Source organism: Malaclemys terrapin, chromosome 2 (assembly GCF_027887155.1).
Source record: "Malaclemys terrapin pileata isolate rMalTer1 chromosome 2, rMalTer1.hap1, whole genome shotgun sequence".
Lineage (NCBI taxonomy): Eukaryota > Metazoa > Chordata > Testudines > Emydidae > Malaclemys > Malaclemys terrapin.
Genome location: NC_071506.1, coordinates 141790865 through 141807730, shown reverse-complemented (window position 1 = coordinate 141807730; position 16866 = coordinate 141790865). Strand labels below are relative to the sequence as shown.

General features: G+C 53.8%; 1 protein-coding gene across 1 annotated transcript; it reads right to left on the bottom strand.

Annotated features, from left to right (window-relative positions):
- Nucleotides 1-4367: 4367 nt before the first annotated feature.
- ITPRIPL1 (ITPRIP like 1) lies at nt 4368-14364 on the bottom strand. Its single transcript, XM_054021219.1, is given in 3 exon segments — nt 4368-4415; nt 4417-6048; nt 14297-14364. Coding segments are annotated over 2 exon segments (1677 nt in total). The 5' UTR covers nt 6046-6048; nt 14297-14364.
- Nucleotides 14365-16866: the final 2502 nt, after the last annotated feature.

Sequence of the window (16866 nt, the reverse complement as noted above, 5' to 3'; positions counted from 1 at the left end):
TGAAAAGGCGGCCTGAATGCCGGAGGTGGGAGTGAGAGGAGAGAAAATGGCCCATGACTGGGAGGGAAGCTGGGTGGGCTGGATAGGTGCCCACTCCGTGGAGCACCCAGGGGAAAAAATTAGCAGGTGCTTAGCACCCACCTGCTATAGAGCTGCAGCTCCACCCAGGGCTCAGTAGTTCCCAGGCAGCCCTGCCCCCACTGATCAGTTTGTAGATGGCTGAGTTAATTGCCTATGAGCTGTTCAACTTTTGTAGCCCCTGGGCTTGCTGCAGTAGAGGCTGACCCAGCCCTGGTCCAGCAGCCTTGGGAGCTGCTCCAGCCAGGGTTAGGGGTGAGTGAGGGGGGAGCGCAGGGATCCCTCTCAGGGGCAGGGGCTATAGTAGGCAAGGGAGGCTGTGCCCCTACCCCCTGGCTAGCATGGCTCCTGGAGGGGCTCAGGGCTGGTGGGGTGGCTGGGGACACATGAGCACTGGGATGGGGGTGCGGTGACTGCACTGCCAGGCCTCCTGAGCACCAGGACTCGGGGACTGCGCTGCCCAGACACCAGGGGCTGGGGGTGCTGTGGCTGCAGCACACCAGGGCTGGGGCCTTGCACCGCCTCCCCTGGCCCTCCGGCACTGGGGCCAGGGGGCCGCAGTGGGGGTTCTTTGGGGTCCTGCAAGGGAGGGGGAGGTAGAAGGAGCGGGAAAGAGGGCAGGGCCTGGGGCAGAAGGGGAGGGTCTGTGGGGTTAGCCTCCCCGGGCAGCTGGGTCACTGCCCGCCATGCTCCCTCTGCTCTGCCCAAGCCCAGCTGATCAGCAGCGGAGAGACCCACCTGCTACCTAGATCTCCTGGGTAAGCTCCAGCTCCCAGCTGGCTCCAACTTCAGGCAGAGGGAGCCTGGCTGGGGAGGCCCACTGCAGTGTTGGGAGAGCGGGAGGGGAGTCCACCCTGGGTGCAGTTTGGGGGAGGGGAGCCTGCAGAGTCACTGTCGCTGCCTTCCCCCATTTCTGCCAGTGCTGAGCTGCTCTGCTCTGCCTAGGTGGGGAAGTGTCTGTCCTCAGGGGGTGCTGTTTCCTGGGGGGGGAAACTGTCCTGGCCCCTCCCAGGATAGTAAAAAACTGGGGGCAAATTTGTCTCTCTCATCCCTTCTGTGCACCCAGCATCCTTTATCCAAAATACTCATTTGGCACTGAAGTTAAATAGGTGTTAACAAAATCAGACAAAACAGAGGTTTTCAAAGTGTGATTTAAAATCCCTTCCCTTCTCCTTTGCTCAATTTTCTGTCTCTTGACTCATGTGAATGATACCATTTCACTAGTTCTCCTGGTATCATAGGCTTTGTCTGGACTAGCATTGTATTCCTGTAGTAATTGATTGCCAATTGCTTGTTAAGTGACTATGGATGCTAATCTAGACACAAACATTTGCAAAGTATCAGGACATGGTGGCTCAGCCTCAAGCAAACCACAAAACTTGTGCCCCAGAACAAACATTTGGGCAGGGAGGGATAGCTCAGTGTTTTGAGCATTGGCCTGATAAACCCAGGGTTGTGAGTTTGATCCTTGAGGGGACCATTTAGGGAACTGGGATAAAAATCTGTCAGGGGATTGGTCCTGCTTTGAGCAGGGGGTTGGACTAGATATTCTCCTGAGGCCCCTTCCAACCCTAATATTCTATTCTAAGAGCCTCAGTTATCAACACAATTAGCATTTACAATCAGGTTTCAAAGTAGCAGCCGTGTTAGTCTGTATCCGCAAAAAGAACAGGAGTACTTGTGGCACCTTAGAGACTAACAAATTTGTTAGTCTCTAAGGTGCCACAAGTACTCCTGTTCTTTTTGCATTTATGATCAATTAACTTGAATGGTTGATTGGAGGGAAGGCTTTGAGCCGGGCCACCTACTTCGAGCCAGCAGCCTTATCAAAAGCTTTGGGCTTTGTGAACCGAGGACAGGCAAACAGAGAGAGTTTGCACACCGTGTTTTTGCCTTTCACACTTCTGTGAGCAGTACATACAACATCTGAGGAGCCTCTTAGAAGGAAGACATGGATGTTTGTCTTTCTCCCAGAGGACAGAAATGACTGCGTCTGTGCGAAGTGCAAGCTGGTCTCCATATTGGAAGAGAAGGTTAAAGGGCTAGAGAACCAAGTATCAACCCTGCGCTGCATCAGAGAACATGAAGACTTTCTGGCTAGAAGTCAGCGTCTGGTACTGCAGGCACATCATGCTGAAGAATCAGAGAGGGCAGTGCAGAATGGGGAAGAAAATTGGCAGTATGTGATCTCCAGAGGAAGAAAGAGGAGAACCTACGAACCCCCCGATGCAGGTAGAGGTAAGAAACCATTTTCAGGCTCTCTGTATAGGTACTACTGCAGAGAAGGATTTGGAAGAGCCATCTGAGGGAAGGGATCAGAAGGAGACCCCATTAGCCAGAAGGCATGGGATGCATTGTCTTAGGGATGGGGGTTCCATGACCACCACTCCCAAGAGGAGGAGATGGGTGGTGGTGGTCAGGGACTCGCTCCCAGAATTGGTGAATTGAAACTAATTGGTGGACAAACTAATGAACTTGACGGGCTACTCCCCCAGCACTCCCTTTGTGGGGCCTTATAGAGACTTTGGGGAGAAAAATTCACTCCTGGAGTGAGCTTCATCAGCATAGTTGCCATCCCCACCATCTCCTGGGACCGTGGGACGTCGTCATCCTGATCTTGAGCGATGTCCTGACCAGATTGGGCCAGAGAGAGGGACCCAGACAACATCACCACTCCGCCGGCTCCCGCTGAATCCCAACCCCTACCTGGGATGTGAAACTTTGTCTCTCTCTCTCCAGCCCACGTGTCCTTTTCTTTCCCTCCCTTTGTTCTTCTCTGTGCTAGCCCTGTCCTTTTTCCTTCTGCCTAACAAGAGTCTGGCTTAGCCAGGATATTTTGTAGCACTGCTGTAAACCTGTGACCAGAGAGGCAGCTAAAAGCAATGTGCTAACCAACCCAATGCTGGTCCGAGTTTGCCAGGCCTTGAAGTGGCTGATCAGACCGTGCGCTGCGCTGTGCTTTTCAGCAGGGAGATTGCAAGTGAGAGTCACACCAGAGACAGAAGCTGCATTTTCTACGTGTGCTGGTTTTTTTTTTTTCTCCCCCCTTTTGTGGGTTTGTCGTCTTAGGAAACAGAATCAGATTTTAAAAGCAGCAGCAAGGACAGCTCCAGCTCCACTAGCTTCTCCTCTTTTCCCCAAAAGGACAGTTGTGAGCGCCCAGGCCTTGCCTTACTTAATACTTTGCATTTCAAAGGCTTTAACTGATTTTTCCGTCTTTTCTGTATCTTTAGTAAATGGTTAAAATGTTTCCAGGTGCGCAGGGCCAGCTCTAGGCACCAGCAAAACAAGCTGGTGCTTGAGGCGGCACATTTTTAGGGGCGGCATTCTGGCGCGGGCCATGCCGCCCCTAAAAATGTGCCCCGGCCGCCTGACTCACCTCCGCTGCTGCCGCTCGCGCGCTGCTGTTCCCCCTCCCTCCCAGGCTCTCAAATCCGGGAGGGAGGGGGAGATCCCGAGCAGCCACGGCGCGCGAAACAGCTGATTCGTGCGCCGCGGCCACTCGGGATCTCCCCCTCCCTCCCGGATTTGAGAGCCTGGAAGGGAGGGGGAGATCCTGAGTGGCCGTGGCGCACGCGCTGCTTCTCCCTCTCCCTTCCTCCCTCCTAGGCTTGAGAGCCTTGGGGGAGGAGGCAGGGCTGGGGATTTGGGGAAGGGGCGGAGTTGAGGCGGGGCCGGGGGGGGTAAGAAAAAAACGGGGGGGGGGGCAGCCAAAACTGTTTTCGCTTGGGGCGGCAAAAATGCTAGAGCTGGCCCTGCAGGTGAGTTTGCCTGGTATGGAGCAGGCTGAGGTCTCTGCAAACAAAACCTGTTAGTCCTTGGACAGTGATTGGGTTATGTTAACACCTTTGGCCCATAGTCCATCCAGATTCCTACAACAGACTCCGCATGCTTGGGGAGTCAGTGGAATACATGTGGAGAGAGGGGGTTGTTTCAGCAGAGATTCAGTCCCTTGGCCCGGAAGTGATGGGGTCAGGTGTTTAACAATGGAGATTTGCCAAAGCTTTTATTTGAACCAGTAGAGCAAAGCCCTTGAGAACAGACGTACACTCGTACAAAAATACTGGAGCATTTCTGGGACCAGGAAGTTCGTCTGACTTGGCTTTAAATGTACAGCACCTTCTGCATGCCCTCTGTCCCCAGGTCTCTCCACGCCCAGGGCACACAGAGTGGCATTTCCGGCAAGCCCTGGTGGCCCTGCCCCGGCTCAGCGACGCTGTTCTGGCTCCGTTCCGATATCCGTGGCATGGTCTGACTCCCACTAGTGATTCTGTGCTGTGGATGATGGGCTAGGCTATCAGGCCCACAGCATAATGGGCTGCTCAGTGCTGCGGACCCACATCCTGTCTTGCTGCGCTGTGGGAGTAGAGCCCTCACTTGCTCCATCATTTCCAGGAACTCGCTCGTTGCCTGGGCATGAGCGGCAGGCTCCAGTGCCAGGTGCTGGAAGAGGTTGAGGGGCTTGGCGTTCAGGAAGGCCTTGAGGACAGGGATCTGGCTGGACAGGGTACTGTTTCCGATCAGGAAGTGGTAGAGGCATTTCTCCTCCAGGCCATGGCACAGGTACAAGAGGATGTCCTGCAGCCTCTGAGCTAGCTGCTCCGGGCCCCATTCTGACAGCGGCAGGAGGAGCAGGAGGTGCATCAGGACGGTTTTGAAGTGATAGGTGGTGAGGATCCTGTTCTCCAGGGTGGGCAGCCTGCATTCCTTGAGGTGGATGAGGATCTGGAGGCATTTCAGGTGGCAGCTGTCCTGTGGGGCGTACCTGCTTACCATCTGGAAGAACAGCATTTCCTGGACAGCGAAGGTCTCTAGCCAGACTGTGCTGCTTGGGTGGCCCGTCTCAGCCCCGTGGCTGGCCAGGAAGACCTGAGAGTCTCCCCGTTGCACCCCGAGTATAATCTCGATGGAGAGGGCCTTCCCGGACTCAAAAGCCAGCCTGAGTTTGCAGGAGGAGGCGGAGGGCTGGGCTGTGAGCTGGAAGCTGTAGTTGTGAGCCAGGAGCGCCCAGGCCTTGCCTACCAAACTGTGGAACCAGAGGATGGTTTTTCCCACGTCCAGGTGGGAGCTAGTGCACAAGAGGTGCACGCGGAAGGGCCCCTGCTTGTTGTCACTCAGGTCTTCCTCGGAGTGGTGCAGGAGGCAGAGCACGTCCCCCAGCAGCCTCTCCCTTTTGCACGTGCACTCCAGCTCCACCAGGATGTGGCCATGCTTCTCCAGGGTGCCCTCCGTGTTCTCCATCTCCAGGCAGAAGGAGTGCCCCTTGGGCGGCAACAGGGGCACAAGCACCCGGTAGGCCTTGGGGTCTCTATGGGGGCACCAGCCTTCAAAGGTGCTGGCCACACCAATGCAGTTCTCCAGCTGTGGGAGGAAGGTCTCATAGGTGAGGACTCGGCAGACCTCCAGCAGGTTGTTCACCAGGCCTGCCACGAACTCGCAGGTGCTGGCCAGGTCCTTGGACACTCCCTGGAGGTGCTGTTCGTAAAAGTGCTCCAGGGCCTCTCTGTCGGGGAAGTCGGGATGCCGGGTGCAGGAGCCCCTGGGCGCTGCTGTGGCGTCGTCCTCCTCCTCCTCGCTGCTGGCATCCTCGCTGCTGGAGTCGTAGCTGGACTCCAGCTCCAGGCTGGGCATGCAGATAATGAGCAGGATAATGGCCAGCGCCCCATAGTGCCACCTATCCCAAGCCATGTCGTTGGGCCCCTGCTCGGCCACCTCCCTCAGTGCTGTGGCCCCCGTGGCCCCCTCCTCCCCCTGGCTCTGGTTTGGACCCAGACTCTGGCGTGGGCCCGGCCTCTCCTCTTCGTTCCTCTTCTCAAACTCCAACTGCAGGCGCGTCATCTCCAGGGCCAGCCGCTGCTCCTGCTGCTGTGCCCTCTGTACTGTTGCTGGGTCCTGCTTGTCGCTGACCATCAGGGGGTGGTGCACGATGGCCAGCACCACCATGAAAAGCAGGCTGCCCACAGCCATGGCCTGGAGAAGGGAAGAGAAAACCACTCAAGGGGTGGAGGAGGGAAAGCACCCTCAGGTGCCTGGCTGGGTGCTGCAGGAGCTGTACTGGGAGAGCACATGGCCTCCACCACGAGGCACTGCAGGCCCGGAGCCAGCATTTCACACACCCCGGCCCAGGTGATGGGTGATTTGGGGAGTGGGTGAGCCTGGGGTCTCTGAAGGAAAGAGAGAGAGATTTGGTGTCTAGGGGGCAGGAAGCTGTGAAGTAAGTGGGGTTTGGGCCCCTCGGATGGGGCAGAAGGATGGATGGGGGGTGGGGTATCTGGGGTCTAGACCTGGGGCTTGGGGGAAGGCTGCTTGTGCTGCTGGGGTCGTGGGAGAATGTGGGGGTCAAATTCTAGGTGCATCAGGCATGCTGGCTCTGAGTCCTGGAAGGGATTTTCTTTCCCGTTTAGTCCTGAATCTGAACATTTGTTTGATACCAGCCTGAATCTGACCGCGGGTCTCTGCCCAGACACATCTTAGTGCTATATCGTTTGGAAGCTAATTGCGGGCGAATTAGGAAGGTCGGACTAGTCCACTAGAGTCAACGGGATCGCGATCTAAACAACTCCCTGATGTGGGGAAGGTTTGGAGTCCCCCCCCCAATCCCCACAACCCTGAGTCTCATGTAGCCCCACAGGAGTTGGAAGTTGAGTGCTGTCTCATTGCCTTAAGGGGCTGCGTTCTGCCAATTTCCTCTCTCTGGAACCACAGGGCCATGGTCAGCTGGGTACAAACGGTTCAGCTCATCCCGCCTCTCCCTTAGAGTGTGGGTCAGTGACCCCAGCTCCAAAGCCAACTGCTTTCAAAGACAATTGGTCCCTTAGTTGAAGGGCTGGAATTTATAGGGGAGCCAAAGAAATCCAAATTGCTGATAGGCAGCATCTGGGCCACTTGCAGTTAAATAATTCTGCCTCCCCCCAAGCTTAGGAAAGGCTAGTTACAAACTAGCCATTAAGGCCACTGATTGGGGGGGCTTCATTTCTGAGCGTGTGGCCTGATGTCCAGAAGTGCGGAGCATCCACTACTCCAGTTTGCAGCCGCTCAGCACACCTGAAACTCAGGCCTGTTTGTCTCAAGCTGGGCACTTCAAATTCATGACAGCTCTTGGCAATTTGGTCCAATGCTTCTTAAATGCTGAGGACTCTCTTAAGGAATACGTGCTCCAGCAGTCAAGAGGCTTCTCCAAGTCCATGTTCGCTGCTCCGAGCTTTGCCTCAGGGGTCCCCCTCCTCCATCTGCCTCCACCCAGCCTCTCCATACTCACTCTGTAGAGGTGTCAAACTCTCCAAGAGAGGGTGCAGGTTAAGCCAGGGCTGGCCCATGCTACAACCTTGCCAAGAGCAGCCCTCCAGGACGTTCCACTTGCATTGCGCTGGCTGACCCACCTTCCCCAGCCCTTCCGGCCCGCTGACACCACCCACCTGCCATTATTACCCACTCTCTGTGAAGTCACACTGGCCAGCATCCCTTTAAAGGGGCGGCACACAAAGCTCCACGTGTGCCCTGCCATGTCAGGCCCTGCCCTGCCCAGCCTTGGGAGATCCCAGCAGTGAGGTGTGATGGATGGATGGGAACTGGAGCAGGGCAAAGCTGGTGGGATGACTTGTGACCAGCCCGAAGCTGCGCTAGGCTCATCAGTGCAATGTTTACCCCAGTCTGAGCAGCACTGAGCAAAGCTAGCCAGAGTCGTGGCAGGAGCTGGATTTTGAGCAAGTCTGGATGGGATGATCGTACCAGCGGGAAACCTGGCAGAAGCCCATGATTTTTTGGTCCTTCTGTAGCAGTTTCAGATGAGTTATGCTGGGGGGAGAAAGGGGAGCTGGCATAGTTGGGGCCCAGTATCCAGTAGAGGGCTGTCTGGTCTCTGTCTTTGATTTTCGCTCTGCTCTGTCACTGGCTTCCCCTGGTTTCTGCCCTATCTCTTCTCAGTGTCTCCTAAGCAGGACACAAATCCAATAACAGCTAGGGATTGCTGATCACCACTGGCAGTGTAACGACCCCAGCCATTGGCCAGTAGCGGGCTTTGAGCCCAGCACCTAACCCTAGACCTCTGCCGCAAGAGCTACGGGAACAGCCCCGTTAGTCGGCAGTAGCAATCTGCTCTGTGAACTAGCCCCTGAGAGAGGCACGAGAGATGCTCTCCCAAGGTATTACAGCGGAAGCCCCTCTGGGTACTTTCCGCTGGGTTATTCCCGGTAGCTGTAAGGAACTTGGCAGCTGGTGATCGCACGGATGATGTAGGAGGCAGAACAGAATCCAGCTCACTCTGTATTGGCTGCACTCATACCAACTCATAACATCTCCCAGGCACTTTAAACAGGAACTAACCCCTTCTCACCACCTCTCCTGTGTCAGAGCCTGACTCCCAGTCCTGGCCTTTAACCCCCCACACCCAGCTCCTCAGGCCTCTTGTGCCTCTGTCTTTATGATGATTGATGTATGTATAGCACAGCAGCACCTAGAGGCCAAGGTCCCCCCGTGCTAGGCCCTGTACACACACACCATAGAGACAGTCCTTGTCTCAAAGAGCTCTCAATCTAGATCAATGAGGGCCTGGATCTTCCCCCTTTACTGATTTGGGGCTTGCTGTTCTGCCAGATCTCTCCTAGTCTGTAGGCCTCTGCTCCACCTGTGCAGGCCAAGGGCGTCTGTCCCACCCTGGCTACGCAGCACCAAGCAGCTCTCACAGGGAAGCCGCTCTGTGTCTCCCACTGCCCCCCATTTCTCTCCCAGTGGCCTGGCTCTCTCCCTAGAAAGCCCAGCCCCACTGCAGAACGCACACGGCACCTGCAGACAGTGAGCGTTGCAGGGGGCTGCGGGTTTGGGAAATCTGGCCTGAATCGGGGAGGCTAAATGGGAGCCAGGCTCTTTGGTGTACTCACCTCTGTACAGTGTCTCTATTACCACCTGCACCCCTGGGCTGGGAACACGGAGCGCTTGCCTCGGAAATCCCAAGGGCTTGGGAAGTGGCACTAGGGATTCATTAGGTGGCTCTTTTCCCTCCGTGTCAAAGCGGAACCCAAACCCCCATTGGGTGCAAAGGGCACTTCTGTGTAACTTAGGGTTGCCAACTTTCTAATCGCACAAAACCAAATGCCCTAGCCCCGCCCCTTCCCCGAGGCCCTGCCCCTTCCCTGAGCCCCCCCCCACTCACTGCATTCCCCCCTCCCTCAGGGACTTGCTCTCCCCCACCCTCACTCACTTTCACAGGGCTAGGGCAGGGGGCTGGGAGGGGGTGAGGGCTCTAACTGTGTGTTTGGGCTCTGGGGTGGCGCTGGGGATGAGGGGTTTGGGGTGTAGGTGGGGGCTCCAGGCTGGAGGGTGGGACCAAGGGATTTTGAATGAGGCAGGGGGTTGCAGTGTGTCAGGGGGTGCAGGCTCTGGGGTGGGGCTGGGGATGAGGGGACTAAGACAGGAAAGGAGGTTCCGGGCGATGCTCTCACCTGCAAGCTCCCATTGGCCGGGGTTCCCAGCCAATGGTAGTGCGGAGCCGATGTTGGGGCGGGGGCAGCGCACGGAGCCCCATGGCCCCCCTGCCTAGGAGCCAGACCTGCTGGCCGCTTCCGGGGTGCAGCACAGTGCCAGGACAGGTAGGGACTAGTCTGCCTTAGCCGGGCAGCACCGCCGACTGGACTTCTAATGGCCCGGTCGGCAGTGCTGACCTGAGTCAGCAGGGTCCCTTTTTGACCAGGCGTTGCACTCGAAAGGCAGACACCTGGCAACCCTAGGTAACCAGAGGTGCTGTCTTTCAGGTGAGCTGTCAGTCCAAAATCCTGATTGCTTGGAATCATCACAGATCCCAGGCCACTAGGCCTAGCAATGACAGGTGTGACACTTCCCAGGGTACGAGGAGTGCTGCCAGTTTTTCTGCCGCCCTAGGCGGCAGAAGGTCCTGCCCCGAAATGCCGCCCCCCACAGAGGCGGCGGAAAGTCCCGCCGCCAAAATACCACCGCGGTCACCCCCCGCCCCAAATTGTAGCACCCTGGGAGACCGCCTAGGTTGCCTAATGGGTTGCGCCGGCCCTGCAGGGTACCTGCAGGGCTATGAGGCACCTCATTACCACCTGCCCTTAGCATAAGGAAGCGTCGTCTCTGCCTGCCAGAGGTCAGCTCCCCGACTCCACCGGGCCTGCCCCTCTAGGCCTACGCAGGCCCTGCTGCCAGTCTGTAGGTTAGCAGCTGTCACACGCCAGCCCTGGATTCCTCTGAGCCTCCCCCTGGAGGGTCCAGCCGCTGGACACTCACAGATTCGCTGCTTCCAAAGGGGCAGGACAACCCAGCTTACCAGCTCCACCACAGGTCACCGCTGCGCTGAGCACAGCACACGCCGATTTGGTTATGGTGAACTCAAGCGCAAGGTTATTTAACAAAGCCCAGGTAACGGCAAGAAATATTGGAAACAAAAGGTTACGTATCAAATAAAATCATAACATGCATAGAATCATAGACTATCAGGGTTGGAAGAGACCTCAGGAGGTATCTAGTCCCATCCCCTGTTCAAAGCATCCGACAGCCTAGACTCAGTTAACTAGATACGCATGTCTAATAAAGTATTACTCATCCCAAATCCATGCTGTGCTTTGCAGCCTGGCTGGCTGTGACCCTCCTTTCAGGAGATGCGCACACTGTCTGTTTACCTCCTAGGACCTAGGTGAAGGATTCCATGTGTCTCTTTGCACCAGGCCAATCCTTTTTCTCTGTTCCTAAACAGGTCACTCCCTGCTGTAGATTCTGCAATGTCTCAGTTCACACCTGGCTCAGTGTACAAACAGGCCTACTACAATATGAGGCATACAATACACGGAACACAAACGGCCAGATAGGGAGATAGATGTCTGTTACCTCCTGTCTGTAAGGGACATCTCCAAGATGTGTTGCTCCTGGGGACGTTAACTCACAGACCTTAAGAACATCATTTGCAGTATAGATACGGATCATCTTAACTATGAGCCGTACATACATTTCACAAGGATTATGCTGACCAGTGGACAACTGGCTCTCCATAGAGACCTCACGTTCCTCCCTTTGGTGAGCTATTATGCAGATATCTGACCCCAGGAACCCTGTACAACCCTATGCAGCCCTCTGCCAGTTGACCCCTGGCTCACGGGGTGAGCAGTTCTATCAGATAAGTCTCACTTTTTCATTTGATCCTGTTTTGCCCCGTCCTCTATTTTCAGACAAAGTTGGTGAGTTGCAGTGATTCTTCTCTCAGTCACACTGGAGCAATGTCCGTGGAGTTCCTCCTCATTTCCCTGTGTGAGCTAAAGGGGAATCGGGTACCAGCTCTGCTAGAGTTTGGGGCTTTTCTCTCTTGCCAGGACACAACTGGAGCATGCAGCTGTCTGGTGCTGGCTTTGCTACCTCACTTCGTTCACATCTGTCTGAGTGCAGATACTCTGGGTTCCCTGTTGGGCGAGCGCAGACCCGGTATGTTCCCATTGTTGATCACTGCTGACTTGGACATTGCATCATAAAGGTGCAAACTTCGGTCCTGGGGCTCCCTGCTTGGCAGGAAGAGGTTTGCTGGCTAGAGCTGATGACGTTTGGCAGATAAATGATTTATTCGCTGAAAACTGCAGTTGTGATCTACCGAAACTTTATGAATTTGACCCAATTAGTTTTGTCTAGAAAAACTTCTTCTGGGTCAGCATCAGCAAACTCTCTCTGTGCTAGGGCACATGCTGGAATGGGGGAGACCCAGGTTTTGAATTCCCACGCTAGGGGCAGGGACTTGAAGTCAGATCTCCACCTGTAGGAGCTGGATTTTATAATGTACTATGAGAATTAATGTATGATTTAATTTCATCCTGTCAGCCACCCCTTTTGAATAGCAGAAAGGAATGACAGACCAGAACAATCCTTATGAGGGATTATGGTCACCCTTTTGTTTTAGAATAAGTTATAAAGCTACTATAATAAAGATATCCCATCTCCTAGAACTGGAAGGGACCCTTCACTAGCAGGACCAAGTACTGATTTTGCCCCAGATCCCCAAGTAGCTCCCTCAAGGATTAAGCTCACAACCCTGGGTTTAGTAGGCCAATGCTTAAACCACTGAGCTATCCCTCCTCCTAGGGTTTCCTATATGTATTACAAATTAGGAAGTAAGAGACAGGATTCTCTATTGTATCTATGTTAAGAAGATTAGAGGACTGTTGAGGGCCTGAAGCCCCAATGTGAATTGTTTTAGTTATAAGATTTAGCAAGGCTTGATTTACAATGTATTCTGCTGAATATACAATACTGCTGTCTGTATACCTTTGAAAGTTTCTGTAAGAGATTGTTTGTGTGAATGAGGAATGCATGCATCAGGAAAAGATAAGGTGTGAAAGCCATCACAAATGTCCAGTTGGTCAAGAAGAAGTGACAGGTTTCAGAGTAGCAGCCGTGTTAGTCTGTATCCACAAAAAGAACAGGAGTACTTGTGGCACCTTAGAGACTAACAAATTTATTAGAGCATAAGCTTTCGTGGATGCATCCGAAGAAGTGGGCTGTAGCCCACAAAAGCTTATGCTCTAATAAATTTGTTAGTCTCTAAGAAGAAGTGAGAGACTTGGAAAGACCAGGAGACAATCAGAAAACATCCATTGTATCAGATGTTAAAATATGTTAGCAGCATTGACGACCTCAGCGGTGAGGCAGGCACCCCCGAAGGCGAGACAACAAATAAGGGATAACGATGGGAAGCCCAACAATAGCCATCAAATGATAACACCACTTAAGGACTAATGATTACAGGATGACATTGCAAAATGCATGGACTCAAATGGGAATTTACAACTATAAAGCTGGGGTGTTTTGCCATGGAACTCTGGGTTCAGTCCTGCACAGCCTCGGAGCATCGGATCGCGACCGACAGAACCCAGCTCCACACTCGTGCTCAATCTAACTGGCCATTAGATGCCGAATCCCTTTGAATCGTTCCCCTGCGATCTTCAGCCCCAACACTGGCTCCTCACAGAATTCCAGCTCCTCTGTCCCCAAAGGAGCAGGGTAGCCCAGTTAACTAATTTGACCTTAAAACACTGCTCCTGTACAACACCCAGCCCTTGTGAGCTCTTCTAATAAAACAAAAGTAGGTTTATTTGATGTGTCCAGGTCTGTGGGGAGCTTGCTTCTGAGGATGAGCTGGGAGAGGTTGGGGGGGGGGGTATTTAAAGGCCAGAAAAGGGGGTTAAGGAATGATGTATTTCAGGATGGGGTCCCCATCAAGTATGTCTCTATTCACAGACAGGGCAATTCTCTGCCTATTGTATGTCCCTTTTTCACCTCCAAGTGGTTTTGATTGTTTGCAGTTCTCTCTGATGGTTTCCATTGCTAGTCTTGGGATGGAGCAAGGCTAGATAACTGAATCTGGCATTACAGCTAACCCAGGAGGGGTACAGCTCCCACCTGCTTGAATGGGCTATCTCTGATATATATTCCTAGGTGATTAACTTTTACTCCAAGTCCATAAAGCAGACTGTCAGTATAGTTCCATTATTTCTTAAATATTACCTGTAAATACATCTTGCAATGATTATGAATCTTTATAAGTTACCTGCTTTTTGTAGATCCCTTACATGTTATCCTTTACAGATAAATATCCTGCAAGACATCCTTGTAGTGAGGTTGTCAGGTTTGAGGTGAGAATTCTTTGCAAAAAACAGTGACCCCTTTGCCAATGGGTCTTAAAAAACTCCTTATTGTCTTTAACTCTGCTGGTCATAGATTTCCCATTGTATCCTTTGCTTCCCTTATCAATTTTCTACAGTTCCTAGCTTCTGAATTATATTCATTACTACCAACTTCCCCTTTCTTCTATTTGTTATATATAATTTTTTAATTGTTTATAGCTGCCTTCAGTTCCCCTCTAACCAGGTAGGGTTTTTAGTCAATATTGCCTTCTTCCCTAATTGTGTCTTTCTGGGTATCTAGTAAAGTGTTCATAAAGAATTCCCAATTATCATTCAGACTAAAGAATTTCTTCTCTTCATGTCCCTTTGTTCCCTGATTAACTTTGTTCTCAACATCTCAGTTGTGTGCTGAGTGCTCATAATTTCCCTCTTTTTACTCTCCTGTTTTGTTATTAGTTTAATGCCCTCCTGACTACTCTAGCCAGCCTGTCCCTGAGGAGATTGTTCCCCTTTCTACTGAGGTGGAGGCCATCCAAACTATACAGCTCCCTTTCCCCTTAGAAGGTGGCCAATGTTCCACAAAACCCAAACCCTCCTCCACTTACCTAGCCAGTGGGTCACTTGCAGAATCTTCTGCATTCTGTCTTCCTTTGCTCAGGGGACAGGATCACTTGCATGTTTTTCTTCTTCAGCACACTTCTGAGTTCCCTGAAGTCGTCTATCCCACAATCCCTTGTCCCAAGTGCTGATATGAACCATCCCCAATGGATCCTTTCCAGTCGATGTCAGAAGCCCATCCAATCTTAGAGTGACATGTCATGCCTTGGCTCTGGAAAGAGAGCACACTGTCCTGTTGTCCGTTTGTCCCAGGCAAATGTTCACCCCTCTCTACCCATCAGGCTGCAGGCTATTCTGGAGTGGGCTGCTCTCAATCCGTCCTGCTGACGCTGTCCCATTTTGGATAAATACTAAATAGTCACTGGCCAAAGAGCGAGAGTGACTCTTTAGCCTGGTGATTAAGGCATTTATCTGGGAGATGGGGAAAGGATTTAGACTTCTTCTATTCAGGCAGCTAACTCCTAGTGTAGACATGATTTGAACTGGTGAAATTTGTGTTCACACCACCCCAGATCCCGGTAGATTGCCCCAGGAACAGCTTCCAGGCTGGGCTGCTCCTCTGGAAAGGCGGGGTTTGGGGTTCATGTTCCCAGGCAGGCACGCCAACACACGCACCGGGCTTTCTGAAGCTGACTGTTAACCTGACCACAACAGACTTTTCAGGTTTGTTGACAAATTCCGAACCCTTTTAGAACGGAACCAATAATTTCCCTCGATTTTCAGTTGCTGACCAAACCCAGCTCTAGGGCGGACCAGCATCCCCTGCAGCGGCAGTACACTCTGGCATGCTTCCTGGGACCTGGCTCTTCTTACCACACTGGTGTAACTCCATTGATCCCAGTGGACGGTGCCTGAGCTGCACTGGTATGCGCCAAAGGGGACTCAGCCCTGCCACGGAGGGGGCTGCAGGGCAGGAGTGAGTATTGTGACTACTGACTCTGCCAGGCCAAGTTCATCCCTGCAACGAGCGCAGTGGAATTGTGCAAAGGATGGAGACGGCCCTTCCACAACGGGCTTCAGGCTCTTTCACGCTGAACAATGCTGCGGAAACACAGGCAAACAGTACACGCAAACCTCCACCTAACCACTCACCTAGAGCGCTGAATTCCAGGGGCCAGACCAGCAGCTCTTTGACATGTCTAAGGCCTTGTCTGCACTGGGGACCAAACCTTCCCCTGGTGTAAATCCAGTATCACTCTCTTGACTTCACTGGAACCAGGCCAAGTTACATCTGCTGTGAGGCTGGTTGGGGGTCTCAGTCACTGGAGTAGCTGCAGTGGTGTGAACACAAGTTTCACTAGTTCAAATCATGTCTACACTAGGAGTTAGCTGTCTGAATAAAACAGGTCTAAAACCTTTCCAGAGACTGCAAAGCTACAGAGAGGTTTTTTTACAGGTCTCTGAGGCCAGTTGGACTCAGTGACTAAATACAAAGTGCCTGCCAACTCCCTGAACAGCTCAGAGCCACAAGTCCTGGGTCCCGTTACCTTTGTGTCTTCCCACTGGCCCAGCCTGCAGTTGGTTCCCATAACTCTGAGATAAAAGTGGGAGGGAGTGAAGGTGTCAGGGAGATTAAAGCTGTCAGGGGGGAGTCTGGAGTCAGGACAAGTCACCTTGGGGTGTCAAGGGGACAGCTCTCCACAGGAGAGATTAACCCAGTTGTGTAACACCTTCCGGGGGAAGGAGGGGGCCTGCCTCTGAGGTGGCAGCCTGTCACAGGGAGCCGTAGAGAAATGAACCATGTGGGGAGGGGCTGGAGGGAAGGACAGAAGAAGGGGACAAAGGCAGCACCTATTGACCAGGCTGGAAGGCCCCAGACTCAGCGCTGAGTAGGGTTGCCAGATGCCTGGTTTTTGACTGGAACGCCCGGGCAAAGAGGGACCCTGGCGGCTCCAGTCAGCATCGCCAACCAGGCCATTAAAAGTCCGGTCGGTGGGGCTAGGGCAGGCTAGTCCCGACCTGTCCTGGCACCACGCTGCGCCCCAGAAGCGGCCAGCAACAGGTCCGGCACCATGGGGCTCCGCACACTGCCTCTGCCCCAACACCGGCTCTGCACTCCCATTGGCGGGAACCATGGCCAATGAGAGCTGCATAGGCAGTACCTGCAGGTGAGAGCAGCGCCCCCCCACCTAGGAGCTGGACCTGCTGCTGGCCACTTCTGGGGTGCAGCGCAGTGGCAGGACAGGTAGGGACTAGCCGTTGACGGGGAGCCGCCTGAGGTAAGCCTATACCCCAGCCCCGAGCCCCAACGCCCTGCCCCAGCCCTGAGCCCCCCCAAATATGGAGCCCCCTCCTGCACCCCAAACCCCACCCCAGAGCCAGCACCCCAGCCCAGAGCACTCACACCCTCCCACACCCCAACCCCCTGCCTCAATCTGCAGCCACACTCTTGCACTCCAAATCCCTCGGCCCCACCCCCCAGTCTGGAGCCCCCTCCTGTACCCCAAACCCCTCATCTCCAGCCCAACCCCAGAACCTGCACCCCCAGCCCAGAGCCCTCACCCCCCATGCTCCAACCCACTACCCCAGCCCAGAGCCCTCTCCCGCACCCTGAACT